The sequence below is a fragment of the Hemibagrus wyckioides genome, linkage group LG17, assembly GCF_019097595.1.
Source record: "Hemibagrus wyckioides isolate EC202008001 linkage group LG17, SWU_Hwy_1.0, whole genome shotgun sequence".
Taxonomy (NCBI): domain Eukaryota; kingdom Metazoa; phylum Chordata; class Actinopteri; order Siluriformes; family Bagridae; genus Hemibagrus; species Hemibagrus wyckioides.
Genome location: NC_080726.1, coordinates 23,518,182 through 23,544,964, shown reverse-complemented (window position 1 = coordinate 23,544,964; position 26,783 = coordinate 23,518,182). Strand labels below are relative to the sequence as shown.

Here is a 26,783-nt window from a genome sequence, read left to right as displayed (position 1 = left end):
TGGCAGTATGAGTGACTTTCAGTATTGTGACACTTGTCTTCCTAATCACCGATTTGCTCTGGGTAAATTCTCAGGAAATAAGCATCCCGACATCCAGTGGGCTTCAGAGACAAAAGTGGGGTCTTTCTGGTTGTGCCAACAGCCATTTAAAAACTAAAAGTGAAAAATATAATAGGGCAACACAAAGCTCGCATGTTCATGGCTGGGGCTGTGTGCTTTAGTGTAAAGGGACCTGATTCATTTACCATGACCGGGGCTTGATTTATTGTCCAATAGCTGAAATGAATCAAACAAAGTACTGTATAGTCCTCCACTGTGCACATCAGCTGAAAACATGAATGATTTTTCTAATAATGTTCCTCATAACATGGCCCATCAAATTTTGCATAATAGTTTATTGTAAATTTGACACTTCCAGCACAGCTCACTAAAACAACCACACAGCTGGAAAGGCCAGAACATTAGTTAAGAGTTATGACCAGCGTCAGGACAATAAATCCTAACAAAACTGCGCCATCTAACCATTTCTGGCTTGTGTCTGCGATCCAGCTCTTAATGGGGGTTGAATGAGCTCAGTGAGACATAGTGAAATACACTGGCGTGATTGAGGTTTCTATACAAGACTGGAGACCATCTTGAACAGATGCCACACAGGTCCTTTGTGCACGGATTATTTGAGCCTCTCGGCTTTTAGTGCACCCTTGGAGTCAAGCAATACACTTATGGCCCTTCTCTTAGGACCTGCCATATAAGCAATACATAAAATCAGTGGAGTTAAGGTTGCACCGAATTAGTTAAACGGTTATGAAAGAGATAGAAGGAAGTAAGTGAGAGGAAGTGCCTGGGGCCTTTAAGAGGCATTACCTCATACTCTTTCGAACAGTGTAATGATGACATTCATAAAGTAGACACAGGGCATACTGTACTTTCAGGAGACACCTGACAGATTGTAATCTATTGATGTGATGTTTGACTCCACAGACATGAATCTATAAAAAGGAATTTCTGCTCTGGAGCCTCTCTTCCTCTCTCCAGCAGAATTATGAGCTGCAAAAGGTTGTGCCTGGATATCAGTTGTGAGCAGCTGGTTCATTCCAGTATGAAAATGAATAACAGTTTTACATGCAGAGTGAAAATAACAATGGATAAATGTTTATTAAGATGAACAAGATCAAATATGGAATCATTTAACCGAGTATGTTACAGGACTGCATGTGATTTAAAAAGCCGTTTGGTTCATGTGCATAAAAATAAGATTTTCAGACTGTCCTGTCTGGAACCAACAACCACACAAAAGTCCCTGAGATCCTTATTCTGATGTTTGAATTCAACATTAACTGAATTATTAAATAAAGCATGGTGTATTTCATCCTCAAGTGATGGTTGAACTATAACAGCTTTTGCTATCTACTGTATTTACTCAAGGGCTGCTAGTTTTATTTACCCTCCCATAGTGCTGCTAATTTGATATTAATTTCCGCAAGCTTTTGTGGAGCACTGAATGCATGTCTGTCACTGTGCATTTACCCTTCAATGACTGTTTGTTCCAACAACGTCACAATGAGGCTCTTTTGGACAGTAATCCCATTATCAGTTGAAGAGTGAAATCCAGTGGGGCTTTTATTACTTTCCTCCAGCAAATTACTTGGAAACTCTGCCAGAACACATCTTTGTAAAAAAAAAAACCGATTTGCGGTGCTCTGTATTCAGAGGCTTGGCACTGCACAACAAGTAGGGTGAAAAGACCAATCAGTCTAGGTCAAACTGTGGCAAATTAGGATGAAGCTCATGTTGTCCTTCTCTACAATGGCAGCTCAAGTGGTTAAGGCTCTGGGTTGTTGATCGGAAGATCAGGGTTAAAGCCCCAGCACTGCCCAGCTACCACCATTGGGCTCTTGAGCAAGGCCCTCAACCCCCCCACTGCTCCAGGGTCGCTCCGTCATGGCTGACCCTGCGCTCTGACCCCAACCCTCCTAGGACGGGAGGAATTTCACTCTGCAGTAATGTATATGTGACAAATAAAGCCTGGTAGCTGCAATCCAACTATGGAGCAGACTGTAACTAGGAACCCTCCTGCTTCAGTTTATGTTCAGTTCAAACATCAGAATGAGGAGCTCAAGGACTGTCGCGTGGTTGTTGGTGCCAGATCGAATATCTTTCAAATGTTTCTGGGATTTAGACATGAACCAACACAGCTTTTTGCAAAAGACCTTTGTCAATCCCATACAGTCATGTAATGTATTTACCTGAAGGCAGATTTTCATGGGGTTTTTAATTTCACTTACCCTCTCAAGTCTGATTAGTGAAGTGCTGACGTGGTTTGGTTGATGAGAAAGTTGACAAGAAGAACAGAATGTTTAAAACAATCGAACAGAGAAGTACTCCAGAAAGTATTCATCCCCTAAAGGGGTTCATTCTCATTTTACTGTGTTGCACCTTTTAGCGTATTAGGCATCAGACTTAAGCATATAAGAATGGAAATATTTCCAGCTTATTTTAAAGTTGCGATCTACATAAATGAAGTTAAATAAAGTATTTAAAGCAATTATTTTAAAAAAAAGTCTGTAAACCTGCATGATAAAAAGTTTTCGCCCTACCGTCTAAAGTCAGAGAAAGGACTGAAGGAAGCTTTTGAGAAAGAGTTTGTGGTCTGATGAGAGTCATGTCAAGCAATTTGGTTTAAAGACAAAGCAATGTTTGGCACAAAACAAATAACTCCCAAGTAACACTATTCCTAACAAAACCCTGAGGCATAAAACATGAAAATTACATTACATTTCTGGCATTTGGCAGATGTCTTTATCCAGAGCGACTTACATTTTTATCTTATTTTATACAACTGAGCAATTGAGGGTTAAGGGCCTTGCTTAGGCGCCCAGTAGTGGCAGCTTGGTGGACCTGGAATCTGATCTCACAACCTTCCCATCACTAGTCCAAGCTTTAACCACTAGGCTACCACGTCCCAAAATAATAATAAAAATTGAGCTCTACACAAGCAAAACATTTAGGGGAATACTTGTTTTTTCCCCTAAGAAGTGAAACTTTGTAATAACAGGAAATATTTTTAAATAAGCATAGTGATGGGAGAAATTAGGACAGACATGAAGGCTATATATATATATATATTTTAAGGAGATTTCATACTACACTTTAAATAAGCTAAACAAAGTGTTTTTTAATAGTAATCGTTAATGAAATAAAAGGTTATTGGTAGGAACATCAGATAAGGGTACAGGGGTAGTGTGTTGAAGTGTTTTGGAAAGTTTGTTGCTATCAAAAGCAACACTCATGGAGCCATATATAAGCAAGTTGTGGACTGGATTTAGGGAGAAACTCTGGATTTAGGGAGAAAATGGAGAAAAAAAAAAACCTGGAAAATAATGGCTTGAATAAATGAAAGGCTGAGTCAAAGCCCAGACTTAAATGTAATTGAATATCAGTGGCATGACCACCAACACTGTCCATTTAATTTGACAGAAAATGCCAAATTCTAAATTTGGTAGAGAGGCATTATTTCTTTACATCATTTATTGTAAATAATTGTATTATTTATTGTAATAATATTTCTGCAAAAGGACAATTCATTCTGAATATCTTTTGATTTTTTAGATTTTTTTTTACATATAATTCTGAGGACATTTATTTACATTTATTTCTGTAGCGAGCTGAACTTTAAATGGAGCTGAAAAGAGATCCCATTCTGATATACTTAAAATTGCTGTTGTTGAACAGCTACAAGAAAAATTGGAGCATAGGGTAAGACTTTCTAGAGGCGCCGTGTGTGTTTACTTTCCCCTCCAATTTCTCCACGCAAAGTCAAAGGAGCAAACCAAACCACTTCATATGAGCTTATTCTTATCCATATGTGAATGTTTAACGTTAAAAGTAACTGTTGCGTCCAGTCATTAATGCTAGTTGCTTATAATGACTTTTGTAAGCGAGGATTTTTGTACAGAGACCTTCACAAATTTCATTTAAAGCCCATTTAAAGTCAGTTCACTATTTTAGGCAGATAAATAACTTTTAATGAAGCTGAGGTTTAAATGAAACCCGGTCATATCCTTGAATGCAAAGATCTTGATGTTGTCGCCTTTATTTTCTCTCCGTCTCCTGCAGAGTTTATAGGTCCTGGTTATTATGTGAGATCCTTCTAACAGAACTGACCCCTTCTAACCGAGCTTGTCTATTACTTAAGCCTGAGCCCTGAAAGACCTTTCAGAAAGCTGCACCTCACATGGTGCCACCACACAAGATAAAGGGAATCTTTCTTCTGTGCTATCACTAAAACAATAGTAGGTTGCTGTCATGCTTGACTTTTGAATTCATGGGTGGTCCAAACAAAGAATTACGGGATAAGGAGAAGCTGAAAACCAACCATTTTGACTACACTGCTGCTCTCGAAGACTAAAGGCTTTGTTTTTAAATATTGTCTGGACATTAAAAATAATAATCATTCAGGAGCCTAAGCCTTTTAAAATGATAATGAAGTAACTCCTTTGTACACAGTTTTTTCTTCACATCCCCACACATAAAGAGATGACCATTTCTTTTTACAAAGAAATTGTAGAAATGTTTTGTTGACAGTGGTCTAAATTTTTCGAAAGATCCAAACTCACAGAATTTATTTTGTAATGCTCTTTAGTAGCAAATTTCAGTCCGCTATTGAAGCCACTAAATATGGCCTTCAGGTGACATTATCCTCTGAAACGCTGATCATAAAGATTTTCATGGATGTTTGCAATGCCAAATGGTGGGATTTGCCAGTTGAAGGGCACAAAAGACCCAAAGCCGCGGAAAATATTTAGCCAGCAGGGTTAAAGGCCATGTGACGGCTGTTTGAAAAGGAAAGCAGTCATCTGCTTTACAAAGGCTGAAACATGGGGAAGCATCTCCTCTTACGTATTGTGGCTGGCCCTCCACAGGCTTTTGTATGAAATGAAAGGCATCACAGGTTATAAGTTTTGAGGGAGTGCATTTTCTCTTTCGTTTCCCCCCTAGCGTAAAGAAATAAACTCTCCAGTTTATTATTCAGTTATCCAACTTTAAAAAAGGATAACTGAAGAGAGATAACGACTTTATAGCTGCTATAACAACTAACACTGAATGGATCTACACCATATCACCAAATGTTTATGGACACCTGACCATCTCACCCAGATGTGCTTGTTGAAGATGTTGTATTGTGAATGTCAGGATTTTTTTATTCATGCGTCTACAAGAGCATTAGTGAGATCAGGCCCTGATTTTGGGTGAAGATTCCTGGGGTGCAGTCAGTGTTCCAGTTCAGCACAAAGGTGGACTGGAACAGGTTTGGGCATCTTAATTCCAGTGAAGGGTCATTTTGACGCTGCAGCATAGATAGACGTCTTATACACAGTCATGTGCTTCTAACTTTGGGGAAGAGCAGTGATATGGGTGTGATGGTCATACTTTTGGCCATATCAAAATCAAACTCATAATGGTATGACAGGAATAAATCACATGCTGTGAAATAATCAACAGTAACCCTTAAAACTGAGCCACACTACTCCATCATTATTTTCCCTTAAGAGCTCACTGTATCTTACTTATCTTACACAAATACAGACTTCAATATAAAAGAAATCTGTTTCCAGATCAGCTGGATCATAAGATAACGCCATATAACATTCTTTGCCAGATATAAAATCGCTATGTCTTGTTATAAAAGATTCCTTTCAATATTTCTCTTTAAAAAAAAAGCATAAACCTACAAAGTAAGCATGTATAAAACATGTGCAGTTAGACGTCTGATATGTGTGCGTGGGTCTCGTTCTCCTTGACAATAGAAAAGGATTATTCGGCATGTGGTAGGCAGTGGCTTTGTTTTTTTCCCGAGGAGACAGAACAGTTGTATCAGCAGGATTACAGTGTGCAGTGGAAGCACTAGTAATTTTCAACTCTATCACACTGACAAAATGATCTAACCTTCTGCTCCCTGTTGCTTGGAAACGCCATTTTCTATTCTATATGCTTTGTTTTAAAAAAAAAAAGTATGAAGTATGTACAATAATTCATTAAAAAACATGCATAAATGTTTATTTATGCACAGTTAAGATAATGTATACACAGTATACAATGGAAACTGGTAACAAAATATAAGTGCTTCTTACTACAGCGAAAGATACGACATACATCTTCAGAATGAACTTTTAGTAAAAAAAAAAAGAAAAGAAAAGAAAAAGTTTCCTAACCCTTCCTAACTACAATCATATAAAGCAATAGATGTTTAAGTCTTGTCTAACTTGACTTGCCTCAGATACAGCAGAGAATAAAACCAGTACACATAAGTGTGTGTTACTTTGAAGGGACATGGGGAACAGGATGATGTTTGGAGCTAGAGGGTAACCATAGGGATAAAATAATCACACTGATGGGAAAAACAGTGTTTAACGCATTACAAATGGCTACAATTAAATTTAGCTTACGTACACTAGAGCTTAAAAATAAAAAAATGACAAATATTTTCTGACAAATCGTTTTCGCCTGTGTGGTTTTAACTGTGTGGCTGTTTCATTAGGAATGTAGTTATACTAGAAATCATTGAGTGCCGTATAAAGGCAGCGTCAACAAATGAAACCACTCACAGGATATTTTGTAGAACAAGAGCATTGCGATGGTTAAGATGTTGGCTGACAGATTGGAAGGTTGTGAGTTCAAATCTCAGGACCACCAAGCTGCCACTGCTAGGCCCTTTAGAAAGGCCTTTAACCCTCAGCTGCTTAGTTGTATAAATGAGATAAGTTTCTCTGATCTGTCGAACGTTTTGTCTGTAAATGAATTGTATTTGTCACCATATGAAAATGAAAGTTATGATCATATAACAAATCATGGGTCAGTGTCTTTTAGAGGTAGGTTATGTATGACTTCAAATCATCACAAAAATGCAAACGTTTTCACCTCAGCCTCTCCAAACATGTATGTCTGCAGTCTCTCCAGTCACTATCACTATCTCATGTCGAATCATGGTACACAGGTGAGGAACCATGAGAAACCCAAGTGACAGCAAACGTAAATCAAGAGGTTTGTTTAAACTGAAAAAAAAAAAAATAACAGTGCTATGGACCATGTCCACAACGCCTGAAGGAGTTCTAGCAAGTCTTAACAAGTCTCTAGCAAGTTTGAACAGTACAGAAATCCAGTTCCTGGGGCTTCCTCTTGCTTGAGCAGCGGTCTCTTGCTAGGAGGAGCCCGGTTTGAGTGATACAGTGTAGAGCCCTTTTCTTGAAACCTTTCCCACAGCTTTTGGAGCAAGAAGACCACTCGCCGATACGCCACATAGGACAAGGGTCACCACACACCTTCTGAGAACTAGGCTTTTGACTGCTGTCACAATATGCAGTTGCTTTCCCATTTGAATCCAGACACTGGACAAGTCTTTTCTGAAATCCATTGCCACAGCTTACAGAACATTCTTCCCAGTCACTGGTAACCCAACTGCTGGAAGGTTTCTGATAGGCTAGCTTTTTTAGTTGCACTTTGTTGGTGTCTACCAGAATGCTGTTCTGTACATGCTTCGTGTCCTCTTTCTTCAGAATCTTCCCCTCCTTCACCTTGGTCAGGTAGTATGAATAGCGCACACGGGGAGGTGTCATTTTCCCCACAGACAGCACCTCTATTGTCAGAGGCTCCTGGAGAGGTCTCATCGTCTGCAGCTTCTCTACAGCTGTGGAGGTTCCACTGTAGCGTAGCGTAGTGCCGTTTACAATGATGTGCCGCCCAACAGTAGACACAACATAATTGCCGTTGAGAAGATACTGACCGTGAATGTTCTTGACGGCTAAGTAGTTGTCGTCGTTGACCATTCCGCGGTAGCCACGTTGCCTGATGTCTATATTTGAAGCGCCGGTTGGTAGGGTGATCACAAAGTTATATCCATTTCTAAAAATAAACAACAGCTGTTATATTTTACATCTAACGTCTCACACAGTCCGTTTAGAACGCGGAAACGCAACTTACACAGGTTTGGTGAACACTCCGGAGAATTTTTGGCAGTTCTGGTTGTTCCCTCCACACACTCCACACTTGTCATACTTTAAGCTGGAACTCAGCTTTCCATCACAGCCGGCTTTAATGCACTTCCCTTGAACACAGACTGCCGAAGTATCTGGGGAGCAAAGTGTTCCATCCACGACCTGCTCACACAGATAAAACACTCCATCAGTGCACTCTGCTTAACAACCCAAATGGCTAATGTATTTACACTAACAGTGACCGCCAAATACAGAACACTCAGACAGAGCTAAAAGGTGTTACCTTATACAAAACTGATCTATCTGAAGGGAGGTGGTCGATCATACCATACAAGCTACTCAGCCTCAGGGAAGCACAACGGGAGTATCACTGTCTGAGAGGTTCACTCTGGAATTTGTTTATTTTCTGCTGGTTCTGACCGAAACACTACAGCTGCATATAATTCTGTGCACAGCTACTCTTTCCTTTTCCGTCTTGGCACTGACGTAACTAATTCTGGTCCCTCTCACTCTACACATCCATATCTGACAGAGATAAACTCCTACAGTCGCCCACTTCCTCTGATACGTGAGCTTGTGTAATTTTTGACAGAGCATGCAAAGATAGTGATGTCCACACCTTTGGAGCAAGAACATAAAAGTATCCTGTGCCACTGGCTCTGCAGATAAGCTTGCATCGGTCTTTTGGAGAAATACCGGAGTATTTAGGGACCCACATCACAGAGGGTCCGAGTCGGCTGGTGTTGAGGCTGAAGTTATTGAAGGACTCGCATTGCTCCTCACGAAAACTTTTGCCTGCCAAGTGCATCAGTACGTTTTATAAACACATTCAGGGTCACATTGCCACAAAGAAATATAAACTTACAAGTATCCTTGCGCATGTCAGACGAGATGAAACAGACGTCCTTGCGGAGGACTAAAGAAAAACCCATCCTGCTTACCTGAATATTTGCATGGCTCCAGATTGCAGGAGCGATATTTTACACGCAGGCCTTGGCAGTATTTGCCCCCGTTTTCTGGAACAGGGCTGCTGCACTCCCTTTTTGCCAGCTGAACTCCTCCTCCACACGTTCGAGAACAAGAACCGTACGCTCCCCATTTAGCCCACTGTCCATCTACCTGTGATAGAAAACATTATATATTTAATTTCATTAATTTTTTTCTAGAAAAAAGCATTTACATTTAATACAATGTACATGACCAGGCATAACATTATGACCACCTGCCTAATATTGTGTTGGTCCAACTTTGCTGCCGAAACATCCCGGACCCATCATGCACTGTGTATTCTGACACCTTTCTATCAGAACCAGCATTAACTTCTTCAGCAGTTTGAGAAACAGTAGCTCGTCTGTTGGATCGGATCACACGGGCCAGCCTTCGCTCAGTGAGCCTTGGCTGCCCATGACCCTGTCCCCGGTTCACCACTGTTCCTTCCTTGGACCACTTTTGATAGATACTGACCACTGCAGACCGGGAACACCCCACAAGAGCTGCAGTTTTGGAGATGCTCTGATCCAGTGGTCTAGCCATCACAATCCTTACGCTTGTCCATTTTTCCTGCTTCTAACACATCAACTTCGAGAACAAAATGTTCACCTGCTGCCTAATATATCCCACCCACTAACAGGTGCCATGATGAGGAGATCATCAGTCTTATTCACTTCACCTGGCACTGTTCACAATGTTATACCTGATCGGTGTATGTCTTTTAACATTAGACATATTAATGTAATAAGTAACATAGAACAAGAATAAAAATGCTGCAAGTATTCCGAATACGACCAGAAAACCAAGGAAAAAATGAAAGAATAACCCAAAACACTATCTCTTCAATTACTAGTAATAGAAAAAAGGACAAAAGAATTTCAAAAGACAGACTTTTTTTTTTTTTAGTGTGTGTGTGTGTGTGTGTGTTTGGGGGGGGCTGGGGGGGTTGGGGGGTGGTCAGTCATAGGTTAAAGACCTCAAAGAGTTCTTATTTTTTCTAATTTTGAAAAAATGTCATAGTGTTTTTAAGCCTCTGTGATCTGAAGGATTTATTAGCAGTAAATTATTGTAAATTATTTATTTACATTAGCAGTTCTGTAGGAATTTAATATCTCATTGTCTAGGACCTGATTTCCCCATAACTTTCATTCATGCTCTCACCGTGGGTTTCATGGTGGTGCTCCTATTAGTGCAAGCAGCTCTGTAGCAGATCTTGTTGTTGCCACAGCTGGTGCCATCAGCCCAGGGAAAGTGGCGAGTCTGGCACACCAGCTGCCCCCTGGTCTTGCCTGTGCACCATAGCTTTGAGCAGGGTTGCATGTACGGGCAGGGTCTGGACCCTGAACCAAATGCCAACTCACATTGGCGGATAAGGCTGTAGGCAGTTCCCGGAGGATCATCTGGTAACGCAAGCAGCTTTTGGGGCTTGTCCAGTAGACAATCACCTTTTGAAAACAGACCATGTTGACAATTTGCACAAATATTACATTTGCTGAACCATGTTGAGAAAAAAATAAAGTTCTTGACTTAATATTAGTGTGGTAAAGTTGTGTACATATTTGGAACTAGTCACATGTCTGATGCTAACAGCCTTTAAGAAAGACCTGAGAACATTTCTTAACTTTTACCTTATGAACATTATACACACTCATGACTACAGTCTTCAACTGAACAGCTAAACTTTTTGCTCTATAAGCTGGTTGACAAATTAAAGTTAGATGATTTGAAAAAAAAGAAAGAAAAGAAACTATATCATGTTAAACCCGTATTTATGACGCTCTCCTGTCAATGTGCACCATGGATATCAGTACTGTACTGTATGGTTTGCTTTAATGAGAGAGCGTGTGGTGTGTATCAACAGACACATTCTATGCAGGCAGCCTTTGTGGTCCTACCATGGCCGGCATCCAGGAAACTGGTCAGAATGGATGCACTGCAGCTGGACCAGGGACTGTTGCGATCAATCTGGATGAGGGTAGGGGACATCATGTGGTTGTCCTTTATTTTCCCAAATATCTCACAGGCCTTTACATTGTCATGTGGCATATTGAGGACATGGCCTGGACACAGAAAGAGTTTTTTTTACATTCAGTCTGTATGCATTAAAGGCGGCTCAAACATGAATGTCTTTGAAAATGTTCTGTAACACTCGACAGCTTATTACCAGCTGTCATTACTATTGTCATATAGCAACTGCTTGACTTCAGTTCAGGTCAAGATTTCAAAAGACAAAATTTCATACCATGTATTTACTTAGGAGTAAACATTGAAAATATCTCATTGAGCTTACCTAACTCATGTGCTGTGGTAAAGGCTGAGGGTAGACCATCATCCTCAATAACAGAACAACTTCTTTTGGGATCACACATGGTTCCAACATCAGCCATGCCCAGAGTGTCACAGGTGGTAGCCCCACACAAGTCCTGGTGGAATTTTAAAAAGCCCATGATCAGGAAGTAGAGATTTGATGCCAGACAGACTGCAAAGTCAGTGTTATTTTAAGCGGGCTTAGTAGTCCCACTGAATGTACAGATGAAAGTAAGAACTTCATTGTGGCTGAAATACCGATGTGATGTGCATCATGGGGATTTCTACTCAGTCCTGATCAGCAAACTGTGCTGTGAATTTTATTGTCCCGCCAAATAATGAGAAGTGGAGTTCTAAATGACCAACAGGGGTGGCCAGGAATGTCTATGAAAATCGGTAGTCAAAACACAGATGATGACTGAGAGAGGAATGATCATGGTATGGCCAGCTGCTGCCTCCGTGAATAAAGAATTGTTATGGTGAATGAATGAAATTGGAACTTAACTAAGGATTTTGCTGAGAACAATTTATTCATTATGTAACGAAAACCCACATGGGCGGTCTGACTGAATTGAATGGCAAACACACTTTGAGAAATGGTAAGTTCTTTCTCATAATATTACTGTACTCATATTGAGATACATGTGTTCTTAGCTGTGGCCATTGTCCAGCAAGTGCTACACACCTCTTAATTGGCAGGATGCTGAAATTTTACTCAGAGTATTTTACATATTATATACATATAGTATATTATATACACCACACAAATCAGTACACTACGATACCATGGTGTTTTTAGCTGAGGATTAAAGGTTAATCTTCTACAAGAGCATGAGCCTTAAGTAAATGCTTTACTTAATGATTCAGCAGCAACAAGTGGCCTTGACACTTGAGCAGGGGCGGACTTAGTGATTTTGGGGCCTTAAGCAATTCCAAGTATGGGAATCTCGCGCAGAGGAACGTTCCACTATTTATGAATCATGGGGGGGACCCGCATTTGAAAAGATGTAATAATAACGTTAAAATCTTAATGGTTATAGACAGACCATACAATATATGATAGAAAAGTAATAGTACTATATGATTTATATAGGCTTCTTGGTATTGGTCAGGGCCCCGGGGCCCTAAGTGGCTGCTTACATCGCTTATTGGTTAAGTCCGCCCCTGCACTTGAGGACTGGTCAAGTACTTCAACCACTTTACTACCATCATTATAGGGGAATTCCAGAGATTTTCTTTCTTTCTTTCCTTCCTTCCTTCCTTCCTTCCTTCCTTCTAGACCTTCTTATAGCCCATGATTACTGTACACAACATTGACGCCTTACTCTGTGTGTACTGTTTACATCTCACAAATGTAGCCTACACTTTCTAAATACATATGTAATCTCTCACCTGTAACTTTCTCATCCCAGTTCCTATGTACTTTAGGTAAATAGCATTCAGAAAATAAGATAAACTTCAACGACTTTACTGGTAATTGGGTCAACAAACAACTTTATACTTTGTACTGTAGATATCATGACCCTTATGTATGACAAACATTTTATACAGTGAATGTAATGCTAGCCATTTTCATACCAAATGATTTGTATGGCAAAAGTAAAATTGTTTGTAAAGTCACTGATTATTTCTCAATGAATGAACTGTGACACATTTGGCAAAAATCAACTAATTCCTCACTTGCTCATACTCTCAGAAACCCATAATCTTTCTCAGGTTTGTGACTTCCAGTGAATTTGAAGATGGCTTTTATGTTATATATTTTAGTGGATGAGTTGGCCCTGGGGGACCGCTTGTAGAGCATATTTTATCTTTGCTTTCAGCTGGATCAAGTGAGTATCAAGCAAAGAAACTGTATGCAGCCGAGATTCCCATGACCACAGCTTACCTCTGTTACACACTATATGGATGAACATAAGTGCACACCTGACTATCGCTTCTATATGTGGTTCTTCTTCTAACTGTTTCCACATAGCACACAATTGTCAAGAATGTAGCATTAAAAAATTTCCTTTCACTGGAACAAAGAGGCTCAAATATGTTCCAGTATGACAATACCCGTGGGCACAAAGTGAGCTTGTCTTAAGGTTAGACTGGAAGAACTTGAGTGACCTGCCCAATCCTCACTGAACACCAACTGAACCCCTACACCTCCCACCCTCCTCACTCAGTTCAGAATCTATAGCCTTCACAGAATAGTGGAGCTTATTATAACATGCACATACGGGTGTGATGGTCAACAAACTTTTGGCCATATTGTAAATCTACTGTATAATGTCTCTGCAGCCCCATTACTTGTGTGCACATGTGTGCATTTTTGACATAACCATGAATTATATACTATGTGAAGTGACGCAAGCATCTTCCTTACCTGCTTCGTGAACAGAATAGCAGTGTCCCAGTACCCAGGGTGCTTGTCATTCGCCTTGTTCAACCTTCTCTGCCAGGTGCAGAAGTTGCGCAGTGTGAGAGCAGCATTGCTGGAGATCTTGGGTCCATCCTCCTCCTCATCCTCATAAATCACCATCGTATCCACTACTACAATATTGATGAGATTCATAATGCTGGGATGCCGGTAAAGCTTAGCGGCAACAGCCATGAGAGTCAAAATGTAATGTTTTAGGTCATCCCCGTGGAATTTGGCCATGGACTCATCAGCTACAATCAACACTTCCACATACCTGGGCAGAGAAACGAACCTCTTCGCCCGGTTTGTGCCTTTCACATCAGTCTCGGTGTGAATTTCTGCGTGCGCTTTTACGCGCTCGCGCATTTGCAGCGATTCTGCAGAGCCTCGGTTCATTCCAGATGTCACTCCGCATCTCGAAGTGATGTTACGGGCAGTCCGGCGGCGTATAATGTGGGTCATTCCAGCGCTGGATGGGAATCCATCATCGGTCTCATTTCCTCTAACCTGGAAATCGTATTCCATACCGCTATAAAAAAACGCGCCGCGCACTCCTCCACACACACTGAGAGCCGCGGAGGAAGAAGGGTCCGAGTTCACATCCCCAGAGTAGAAGCAGCTGCGCAGAGAGGATACTTTTGCTGTGTGATTCTCATACGCGCCGTCAGGTGCGAGAAAACTGGAGTCGGGTACGACGTTCAGATGGAAGACCTGTTTAAAGGCGTTTATTTTAAAAACCACGTCGCTGTCCGTTTTTATCTCCTCGTTCTGACCGGGTGCACTGCCAAGTTGCACGAGTTCGCAAAAATCGATTTCTAGGCACAAGCATAAATTAGTAATATGCAGGAGGTTTAAAGAATAAAACACCAACTGTGCGAACATTGTTAATTAGTGTAGAGATGCCCTCCGAAAATACCATGCAAGAATTTGCAGTGTCCTTAATTGCATGTCTTAATGATCCTGTATCAGCGCGGTGATGACAAAATGACCCCTGTAATCCATGGCAGTGCAGATCGTCTGTCCTCTGTCAGGTTTAATCACATGCGTCATATGTAAACAATTCAAGCTAAAGTAAGAGAGGTTAGGGAGCTGAGAGCTGATTGGCTACTCGCTCAGCGCGCCTGAATAACGCTAAAGCTTGGAGCGACATTTGGGCGTGGCCTGAAATCATGGTGCAAAAATCATAAATACACAATCTACTGAAAAGTGCGCACTTCGTCAGAGATTATGTAGACTATATTTATAGTAAAAACCCTAGCTGCTGTATAGCGACTGGCATAAAATTTGATAAAAAATACTTAGAAAACATTTCCGAGTTTATAGTTCTAAAACACATTGCTAATTTCATTTGATTTATTTTTTATTTTGCTTAATGAAGGCTTGCGCTTTAAGAGTTTTCCCAACTGTGATCAATGCGCCAAAGTGCACCAGATGCCACCTCATGGATTCAGATACAAGCTAATTTTCGCCCTCTGGTGTTGGCCATTTGTCACCATTTATTTTATTTTTTATTTTTGGAAAATATATGAATCATGCTTAGTTACAGGTCTCAGCGTTTAACTTAGTAAGTACTTTGATTTTTTAGATACTGACCATACACAGAGGCCTTTATTTTTGTGGTTGTAGATTCTTCTGAGTATCTTGGAGAATCTGAAACAGTTTTTCTGGAGATTTTTCACTTGGTGTGTTGCATAATGCCATAATGTTTTCTCCCTCGCTGACCTAATTATTTTATTTTAATTAGTAATAATTATACATTTAAGCAGTGTTCCATAATGATACTGAAACCTACAACAGAAAAAGAAAGCTTCATTTAAAGCAACAATTATTTGCTAGATTTTTTCAAATATTGTCAACAATGCTCAACATTCTCAGCCCTGTTACTAAGATTATAGCTACAAATAATTTTAATTTGAAGATTTTATGTCATGAAGTGGAAAACGACAAAGCTTTAAAAGTTAATATCCTTCACTGAATAATGGTTCAACATCTCTAAGCCTATTAGAAACCCAGTAATAAGCACGTTGTTTTCCTGAAGACGTTTGATGACTCAGTGGCACTCTAATGGTGGAATGTCATTTTAACCAGCCTAATAGCATTGTTTATTTATTTATTTTAGCTATTTACCGAATATTAGTCATTAAATAGACTCAAGCTTTACAAAGTCATCCAAAGCGCATCACTGAGCTCTAAGTTGTGGATTAAAACTCTATACCGCCTCCTTGTGCATGCGAGGCTTTATTACATCTTCACACTTTTCCAGCTCCTAAATGACTTAGTCGTTCCTAAGGTTCTAGAAAATTTGTCCTCCACCATTTATGGCTCTTTTCAGCTTCGCATATAGTCTACTAGTGACCCACACGTTGAGTTATAACCTGTAGGCTTGTTCTGCAGATCATAAGGCTATTTGTAGACAATATAGATTTATCTGAGGTGATATAGCAGGAAGCTCTGCGATAACAAGTTATGATGAAGAGATTTAAATAGGCCTGATATTTATATAGCAAATGATATAAGCTGGCTTTAAAGAAGAGCTAACAAGCTCATTACAGCTCTTCTTGGAGACAGGGGCTGTGCAGGACGCGAGGAACAGCCTTAGTTTTTATATTGGACCAGAGATGTGAGTGGGAGGAGAGACCATTTCAGAGATTAAAAATAGCCTCTAATACCTCTTTTTTTCTTCTTCAGCAGACTTCGACAGTATAAAGAGCGCCTGTTTAGTGGACACGGAGTGCACTAAAGCGCGGAGTTCAGACAGAGCGCACACAGAGTTACTAACTCTATATAGGCTTGTGTCCTCTATCTGAGTCAAGGCATGTGGACCAAACAGGAATATACCACAGGTCTTCGCCGATGAAAGCACAAGCTGGATAATTAGTTCATATTTCAGACCAAGTCCTAATCCTTTTAACGCGGGACAGCGGCAAGTCGCAGCGGATAAAGCGCAGGATAAAACGCGGCATCACGCTCAGCATAAAGTGCCTCAAAATCTCTGACTATCGGATAAAATGTGTCCGTGGTATTCTATTGTACTTCTAACTGCTTGTGCATTCAGTGGATCTGTTTCCGAGGCGCCTGAAGCAGAAGAGATCCTGCCTGTCCGTTTAACGAGACGCACCGGGAGACGCGTAGCGAAGAGAAGTGAAGATCATCCGAGTTTTAGCTTCACAGCTTTCGGGCGCAATTTCACACTCAGTCTACAACCGGACACTAACTTTATTTCCTCCTCAATGACAGTGTATCATATCCAAGGAGCCAAGGATTTATCTGCAGCCGTACCAGAGAGACAGGTGTCCATCTCCGATCTAGCAGATGTGAAGAAGGGTAAAACTGCAACAGCTGGATCGGATCTGCGACGCTGCTTCTTTACAGGAACTGTGGACTTTGATGATGATTCAGTGGTGTCGGTAAGTCTCTGTCACGGCATCGTGGGATCGTTTCTTTCGGACGGAGATGAGTACCAGATCAAGCCCAAGCGCTTTGTCGCTGGGGCGAACGAGAGCGCCACGGAACAGCCGCATGTCATCACAAGACAAAAACTGACCAAAACACTTGCGCAAATAGATGGTGAAAGTTTCCCGATGTCTGGGAAGCACAGCAGGACCAGCTCAGGGTCTTCCAGACGCAGGCGCTTTGTCTCCGTGCCGAGATTTATCGAGACTCTGGTGGTGGCGGACGCGTCAGTGTCCACTTTCTATGGAGAAGACACAAAGGCGAGTGGACAGACACATGAACAAATCATTTCTCAACTCCTTCTTTCACTTATCCCTAAAATTACACACGCGCGTTATGATATTGCATGCCTTGTGCAGGATTACACCTGACATCAGTGGATCAGATAATCACGATGGTGCCAGAGATGTGGGAGGAAATTTCTTATACAGAAAATACATTCAAATGTGTTCAGCAGTAGTGTTTTTGTCAACCCAATCTAACACCTCTAAAATAAACACATTTTTGTAAAATAATCACTTTACCCCCAAATAGGCTCCTCTTCCTGCTTAAAGGAAAATATGACTGACACTAAATTATTACTGACATAACCTAAGTGGAGTTTGTAATGAAACCTATATCAGGATTTGTATTTGCTTTATACATGTGTTGTGAAATTATTAAGTTGCAACCTTTTTCCTCCAGAAAATATTATGATAGTCCCAGAAGGGCAAAAAAATCCTTCAAGTCCTTAGTGAGTTTTGCAGATTATATGCAGAAGTGTAAATGCATGCACCATCTGGATAGAGGAAAAGCATAATGTAGATTCAGGGTTAGGCTCGCTGGACTGGCAGTCAATTAGCTCCATTTTCATAAGAAAAAATTCACTGGCTCTAGCCAACTCTGTATTGTGCAGTTTCCAGCTATGTGAGAGGTCTGTTGAAATGAACCTACTGTTTATTAAATTGATTTAAAGAAGCCTCTTTAGGTGATTTATGGGAATGTCATGCTGAAAGGTGATGTAGCTAGAAGGTTATTTTTGGCATTTTAAACTGTAGATGACGTAATCCCAAAAAGAAAAATGATTTCTAGATATGATATGGTTCAAAAGCAGTTATTTGTTTTTAAACAAGCTTCCATGATCTTCCTTTTAACAGCACTATGTCTTGACCTTGGTGTCCATGGCTGCTCAGATTTACAAGCATCCCAGCATTAAAAACTCTCTGAACATGGTGGTAGTGAAGTTGCTGATAGTGGAAGACAAGGAGGTTGGACCATTCGTCTCCAGTAACGGAGGCTTGGCACTGCGGAATTTCTGTTCTTGGCAGCAGCAATTCAACCCATCCAGCCAGAGGCATCCTGAGCATTACGACACGGCTCTGCTCATCACTAGAGAGGTGAAAGAAAGAAACTCTTTTAAATCCAGACAATGCTTTTATAAGTAGTGATGCACCCTTGCTACTGTGCTGGCCCTCTGTAAGGTGTAGACATATGAATTTGATTAACAAGCTGTGTCTTGTCCAGCTGTGATTTAATTTATGTGTGGCATGGTGGGAAAGGGGTGGAAAAGATTCCAGGCATGTTATTAGGACTCTGGTCAGTTACCACACTTTTGTCACTTGATGAGGTTGCTGTCTGCCAGACATATTTCTTTCTTTCATTTTATTAGGAAAACAAAAAATGTTTATTTCCCCTTATTATGAAAAGAAGCTGATTTAAACATAAATCTGTTCATTTTGTTCCTACAAGGACATCTGTGGCCACCAGAGCTGTGACACACTTGGCATTGCTGATGTGGGGACCATGTGTGACCCTAAAAGGAGCTGTTCTGTTATTGAAGACAACGGATTACAGGCAGCATTCACAATAGCTCACGAATTAGGTGTGGATATACTTAGAGAGTACTGAGAAAGACCTACTGCTTTTTTTTTTTTTTTTTACACACACAAATAACCATGCAATCACTTATTGCATGGCATTAATTAATCGTTACATGTCATTGTGAGCATGAATTAGCCATTTGTTTTCTGTGTTAGGCCACGTGATGAGTATGCCTCATGATGATTCCAAGAACTGTGAGAGGTATTTTGGAAATCTGCCCAAGCACCATGTTATGGCTCCGGTTTATACAAGCTTCAAAAAGAGGTCCCCCTGGTCCCCATGCAGTGCATTCTACATCACAGAGTTCTTTGACAATGGCCATGGTATGTACATACAATGGATATAAAAAGTCTCCATACCCTGATAAAATGGCAAGTTTAGTGATGTACAAAAATCAACTCAAGATAAATCATGTCAGAATTTCTTCCAGCCTCAATGTGAAAAACAATCAGTAAAAGTAATTTTAGTAAAAAAAATAAAAATAAAAATAAAGTCAATATCCTGGTTGCATAAGTATTCACACCCCTAAACTAATTCTTTGTTGATGAACATTTTGATTTTATTACACCACACTGTCTTTTTGGGTAAGAGTCTATCCGTGTGGCACATCTTGACCTTGGCTCTTCTTTTTTTTTCTTGCAAAAACCTTCTAGATCCATTCAATTGTTCAGGTCACCACACAGCTGGAGTCAGGTCTGGGCTTTGGCTTGGCCATTTAACTTGGCTTGGTCACTTGCTCTTCTTTTGGTTAATCCATTCCTGGATTTGGGTCAATATTGTGCTGAAAAGTAAAATGCCTCTTCGTCTTCAGCTCACTAGCTGACACCTAAGGGTTGTCGGCCGGTATTTGTAGCTATTCGTAATTTCTTCTACCTTGATAAAAGCCCCAGTTCTAGCTGAGGAAAAGCAGCCCTAAAGCATTACCTTTTGGTATTGGTCTCATCACACAAGGACACATTTTTCTGCATGGTTTGGTGTGATTTACTATTTTTTGCTTTTGTGCAAAAAGCCCCCTCTACACTATAGCCTAGAAATATAAAGATTGCTGTCACAAAGAGTAATCAGTACTTACCAGATACTCCTGCAGCTCCTTTAATGTTGCAGTTGGTCTCTTGGCAGCCTCCCTGGTATGTTTTCGTGTTGTCCTTTTATAATCTTTGGAGGGACGTCCTGTTCTTGGTGATTCACCATGGTGCTCAATTTTCACTATTCGTTGATGATGGCCTTTACGAGGCTCCATGATAGCACAGGGCATGATCTAATGTTTCGGAAATTGTTTTAAACCCTTCATCTGATTGATACGTTTCAAGAAGTGACATTCCATGCAAGCTTTGTAAAGCAGTCTGGTGAAACCGAGTGGAAAATCCTAGCTGATCTTTATCTGCGGTTAATCAATATAATGCCAGCTGTATGATCATTACTTTGAATGTGACTGGGATATACTGGACACATCCCCAATTATGAAAAGGTCTGCATAATTTTGCACCCAGTTTCTAATTGGTTTTTTTTGTGTGTTTTTTTGCAGAAATTTTTATATGATGTAATTTGACTTTGAGGGTGTGGAAATAGGTGACATGATTTATCTTAATTATTATTAATTAATTGATTCATTTACTTCTATTTAGGGGTCTGTAGTCCTTTTTTTAAAAAAAAAAACAAATATCTTTTATAATTTCATATTTTACACTTTTTCATTGTGGGAAGATGTAATATTGTACATCTCTACACACTACTATTTTAAAATCACTGAATGTTAAAATCTATTAAGGCAAATTTATCTATCTTCGGCTGTTCTGCTTAACTACTATATATTTGTTTATCATTTATTTATTAGTTTTTGATCAGAATTAAATATTATTTTTGGCTATATGGAAAAGGAGAGCAATAAGAGGGCTAAAACTGAACTCTGCAGGACCTCTTACTGCACTTTTTCTCTGAGGGAACATAATGGAAACAGGAAGTTCAATCTCTTAGAAAAATATTTTGCTGTATTTATAATGCAGATGCACAGAAGGGAAGCCCAGACCAAACCATAGCTAGCACTCTAGAAGAATTCTATTTTTATTTTTTTAAAAGCTAACCTCTAATCTTTAATCTTTAATAAGAAGTCGTTTTAGTTCTTCCTTCCTCTGTAGTGCTGATGTCATTTATTTCATGAATTGTTTGCTTCCCTCCTACATTACTCTAGCGTTTGAGGTTGGCAGTCATCTCCCACGTGGCTCTTGCTCTCATTTGGATTCCTCTTCTTAGATCACTCATCCAGATGTGCATTCCTGTAGGTCTCCCTAAACGTCAGCGAAGGGAGCCAGACATTCCTACTATTACACAATACACGTCTCTCTAGATTTACAGTGCTCTATTTCCTCACTCACTGCTTATTAACAGGAGACTGCCTACTGGATGCCCCTGAGAAGATTTTTCCGTTGCCCACGGAGTTGCCTGGTGTGATTTATAGTCTGGACCAACAATGCCAGCAGATCTTTGGAGAAAATTATTTACATTGTCAGAATGCCTCTGCTGGGGAGGTGTGCAGTCAGCTCTGGTGCCAGGAGGAAGGCCAGTCTCTGTGTACCACCACAAATGGGAGTTTGCCCTGGGCAGATGGTACAGATTGCGCCTCTGACAGGAAGTGCTTGGATGGTGTTTGCACTGTGTCTGAGGAAGTAATGGAACCAAAGGTAAATAATAATAATAATAATAATAATAATAATAATAATAATACATATACACTGATCAGATATAACATTCTAACCAGTGCCAGGTGAAGTGAATAAGACTGATGATCTCCTCATCATGGCACCTGTTAGTGGGTGGGATATATTAGGCAGCAAGTGAACATTTTGTCCTCAAAGTTGATGTGTTAGAAGCAGGAAAAATGGACAAGCGTAAGGATTTGAGCGAGTTTGATGAAGGTTGTGATGAAATTGTGATGGCTAGACCACTGGATCAGAGCATCTCCAAAACTACAGCTCTTGTGGGGTGTTCCCGGTCTGCAGTGGTCAGTATCTATCAAAAGTATCCTATAAGTCCTGTAAGTATCCTTTAAGTCTTGTAAGTTAAAGGACTTAAAGGATCTTCTGCTAATATCATGGTGCCAGATACCACAGCACACCTTGAGGGATCTAGTGGAGTCCATTGCTTCAATGGCTGTTTTGGCAGCAAAAGGGGCCAACCCAATATTAGGCAGGTGGTCATAATGTTATGCCTGAACAGTGTAGTATGCTAATACTGTGAAGAATTGTCTTCTTCTTCTTCTTCTTCTTCTTCTTCTTCTTCTTCTTCTTCTTCTTCTTCTTCTTCTTCTTCATCATCATCATCATCATCTTTAAGTCTTGGTATTTTATTGCTTAGTTTTTTCACTTAAAATTTACTAGATATTCTTGGTTAAATTAGAAGAATTTTGTAGAGCATGAGGTGGAGGTGCAAGGAATCCACATTTGAAATGAACAATGTGATATTGTTATTGTGAGTTTGTCTGGCTTTGTGTGGCTGCAGGAGGTGGTGAATGGAGGCTGGGGACAATGGGGAGAGTGGAAGCCTTGCTCTCGCTCCTGTGGTGGAGGAGTAATGTTCTCGTACAGAGAGTGTGATCAGCCAGCTCCACAGAACCAAGGGAAATACTGTGAGGGACAAAGAGTTCAGTATCGCTCCTGCAATACACAGGCCTGTGAAAGCAGCCATGGTATGTTTCATGCTACACTCTGCTGAGTAGAAGTTCCCTATTCAAATGTCAAATGTTCACTGACATGGTGATAATGCTGTTAAACTGTTTAGCAAACTTGAATTAGCAAACTGTTCATGAGCTTACAATGATGTTTGAAAAAAGAGAAACATTTTGTCAGGAAAGCTTGGAAACACTGATAGAGTGAGCTAGTGCTGCATAGTTCTGATTTGTATAAACGGATTCTCATTTTAATATTGCGTGCAATTATGGTTAATTACAGGGAAAAGCTTCCGTGAAGAGCAGTGTGAGAAATATAACAATCCCAATCACTTCGATATTCGTGGAAATGTCAAGCAGTGGATACCAAAATATGCTGGTGTATCACCACGGGACCGATGCAAACTCTTTTGTAGAGCAAGAGGCAGCAGTGAATTCAGAGTGTTTGAAGCCAAGGTAAGTACACAGCCCTGTTTTAAGGTCAAAGACTTTTGTTTGAAGTTTGAATTATAAATACGTCTTAACCTCTTATAGGTCATTGATGGAACAGCATGCAGTCCAGATTCCACATCGGTCTGTGTCCAAGGCCAGTGCATTAAAGCTGGCTGTGATCTTCAGATTGGCTCCAGTAAGAAGCTTGACAAGTGTGGTGTGTGTGGTGGGAATGGCCTTAGCTGCAGGAAGATATCAGGCTCATATAATAAAATCCTGTAAGACCGCTAAGTTTAATGTTACACCAGTTAATGCTGTGATTATAAACTATTGCGAAGCACTAATTCAAATTCTTCTATTTTCAGCCAGGGGTACAGTGATATTGTAACAATCCCAGTAGGGGCCACCAATATTGACATCAAGCAGCGGAGCCTCAATGGCAAAAAGCATGACGGGATCTATCTAGCCATAAAAAGAGAAAACGGTGAGTATTTACTGAATGGCAACTTCTCTGTGGCCACTGTCGAACAAGACATTCCAGCTTATGGGGCTGTGTTCAAGTACAGTGGCTCAGCGACTATCTTAGAACGGATCCAGAGCTTCCGCCAACTCAAGGAAGCCGTCACCATCCAGCTCCTGTCCACCACTGGAGAGACCACCCCAGCAAAGGTCAAATATACATTCTTTATCCCAAAAGGCATCTCTTTCAGTAAAACTAAAGAAGGAAAGACATCTGTCCATCCTTTCGGTGTTCCACAATGGGTAGTGGGAGAGTGGTCAGAATGTTCTAAAAGCTGTGGTTCAGGGTGGTCTCGGAGAACTGTGGAGTGCAAGGACAATGCTGGCTTTTACTTTAACCACTGTGACAAAGACCTCAGACCTGCCGACATCAGGCCCTGTGCGGATCTTCCATGTCCCATGTGGCAAATAGGCCCATGGTCATCGTGTTCTCGAACATGTGGTCATGGGGAACGCCATCGCAGTGTGGACTGCATCGATTTCACTGGGAAGGTTGTGGACAAAGCAAAGTGTGATTCTTCCAAGCAACCCAACCCAGTGTTCGGAGAGTGCATGTACCAGGAGTGCTAAACATACTTAAGCAAACTTTAACTTTAGACCTGTCCTGAAGGGCACAATTCCAGCACGGTTTGGTGATTCCTACCATCATTAATTCATTCATCTAGCTCATTAGTTCGATGCCAAGTTTAGAAGCTGGTAAAGCACCAAACTGTGCTTGACTCCAGCCATGTAGAATGACAGAAAAATGAACAAACACTACTAACCTCCTTGACAGGGCTTTGAAGCAAAGCAGGAAAAGCTTAGTTGTAGGATGAAAAACTAAACCAGTCCAAACGACATGGCTTTGGCCTGTTTGAATGAAGTGTTGTTTCCAACATTTATTTAAAACCACTATTTCCAGTAGAGATCTACCTCACATGGATATAATATTTGAAATCAGCGTCCTCCTAACTGGTTGTTTTCCTGTGCAGCTGCAAATCAATACAGACCAAATAAATCAGTACTCAGTCATTCTGACCTTGGGATACATACATTTTTGGAAGATTTTATGCTAGGTCTGACTGTCATTTATGTCATATAACAGTAACAACTCACGTACAAGCTAATGACAGTTGAATTCCTTTCTTATTACGCGTTACAAAGTCATTAACGTATTTGCGATACAGTTTTTATCCAGAGCTAGTAGGATTGTTGTGATTTGTTCTGAGAATATGATGATGAAGAGTATTTTGATATGACAGAGTCGATATGGCTTTCCCACCGTTTTCCTGTAGTAATTTAAGCTAAGAAATAGTTTAGTCATGTATGTGACATGGTGCATTTTCTGAACATCTGTATTACCTCAGGTGATACCAGCATGATTTACTTTTTTTTAATTGGTCAGACCGTTTCTGCATTGTCACATGACGTAAACTTCATATGAGCATTCTAGTTGTGTATATTACATGTATCAAACATATCGAAAAACAGTAATGTATATTATCCCTTCAGTGAAGGTCCATGCTATTTTATTATTTCATAACATCTTCATAGAGTTATTATTATTATTATTATTATTATTATTAAGTTTATATATTTTAAATGGAAACTAAATAAAAAGGATATTTCTTGTGGTGCTGTCTGGGTTTTCTCCGGGTTTAAAATACAGGAATGTATTTTTGCCTGGTTAGACATAAAGTATATGAATATCAAAAGTATGTGGACACCTGACAATCACACCCATATCTGGGTCTTCCCTAATCTGCTTCCACAAAATTTGGAAGCACACAATTGTCCATTGTATGTTGTAGCATCACAGTTTTTCTTCAGCTAAGAGGCCCAAACCATGCAGCATGACAATGCCTCTGTGCACAAAGTGAAGACATGGTGCGTTAAGGATGGTGTGGAAGAACTTCCTGCACCTCAAATCTCACTGAACACCTTTGCGATGAACTGAATAGCAGACTGCACCCCAGGATTCATCATTTGATATCTAATGCTTTCTTTTGGCTCAGTGATCACATAGGCAAACTCCAAAATCTAGTGAAAAGCCTTCCCAGAAGTGTGGAGGGAAACCTGAAATGGGATGTGATGGTCAGGTATCCACAAACATTTGGCCATATTGTTTATGCACTTTGAAGTGGCTCTTTTTTAAAAAAAAAATTTTTTTTTTTAAATTATATATAAGTGCACGAGTCTATATTGAGTTTATTTCCTATGTTTCATGTTTATATCATTGTTATAAAATCAAATCATTGTATCATGGATTTATTTTACACAACATTGACACTCAAGATATTATGTCATGTATCTGTCTTTACAATGACAGTTTAATCAGCCTCTGAAAATCCACAAAGCATCTATCATTCGAGAGAGCTGGAAAAGTTGGTGTGGATTTGAATGCTTGTTAAAACAGAAGCATGACACATGCCTGATAGAGACAGTGAAACTTTTCTTGGCTTAGATTGCCCTGCTTTCTAAATATTTGTTATGCACTGTCACAAGTTCTCTCGCTGAACTTTGTTAAACAGAGCTACACCGATATAGGCCTATGTGTAGCTTTAGCAGAATAAGACATGGAAAATATCCTGCCTCTGAGGAGACACATAGCTGAGAAGCAGCTGTGATTCATCCTGCAGTGGGCTAAACATTTGGCCCTGAGTGGGGTGCATCTGCAACACTACTTATATAATCTAACTGTTTAATTTTACATTATGTGTTCCCTTACTTCAAATCTATGACAGCAAATATTTAAGATTATGTGCTTTTCTAGGAAATACTGTGTCACTGTCTTCAATTCACACACAAAGGCTTTCTCTGTTGGTGTGAATATAAATCTCTCACTTAGTGCTGCTGGGTTTAGTTACATAAGCTCGGTTCCTGTGTCCATCCTCCACTACAGAGATACATGTTTTGCCTGGTGTCCCGCGAACAGTGCAGTAATGAGAAACATGCCTTATTAAAACAGCAGGGCCACTCTTAATTATCAGCTGAACCTGGAGCCTCCTGAGTTATGCTGTGCTTAAATGCTTAGGCCTGACATTTATAAAGTTCTGCTTTACGCACTGCAATTTTCCATTATTTCTTTCAATACATTCTGGGGTTTGAGGTACCTCAGTGAAAAATGAACACTGTGACATTTACTGTGAGGAACAGTGACATTTACCTTTTCCCTGGCTGAAGC

General features: G+C 40.2%; 2 protein-coding genes across 2 annotated transcripts; one reads left to right on the top strand and one right to left on the bottom strand.

The window, feature by feature from the left end:
• Positions 1–1,216: 1,216 nt before the first annotated feature.
• Positions 1,217–15,269, bottom strand: LOC131368020 (A disintegrin and metalloproteinase with thrombospondin motifs 15). The gene is made up of 8 exons (XM_058413802.1): positions 13,660–15,269; positions 11,272–11,404; positions 10,877–11,041; positions 10,143–10,426; positions 8,933–9,110; positions 8,611–8,786; positions 7,978–8,153; positions 1,217–7,899 (listed from the first exon to the last, which is right to left on the bottom strand). Exons 1-8 carry the CDS (start codon positions 14,575–14,577, stop codon positions 7,131–7,133), a joined length of 2,799 nt encoding a protein of 932 aa, XP_058269785.1. The 5' UTR covers positions 14,578–15,269; the 3' UTR covers positions 1,217–7,130.
• A 958-nt stretch (positions 15,270–16,227) lies between these two features.
• Positions 16,228–25,231, top strand: LOC131368019 (A disintegrin and metalloproteinase with thrombospondin motifs 8). The gene is made up of 9 exons (XM_058413801.1): positions 16,228–17,408; positions 18,285–18,524; positions 18,877–19,009; positions 19,164–19,331; positions 21,394–21,686; positions 22,504–22,690; positions 22,953–23,125; positions 23,204–23,379; positions 23,467–25,231. The coding sequence occupies exons 1-9, from the start codon at positions 16,704–16,706 to the stop codon at positions 24,188–24,190; spliced, it is 2,799 nt and encodes a 932-aa protein (XP_058269784.1). The 5' UTR covers positions 16,228–16,703; the 3' UTR covers positions 24,191–25,231.
• Positions 25,232–26,783: the final 1,552 nt, after the last annotated feature.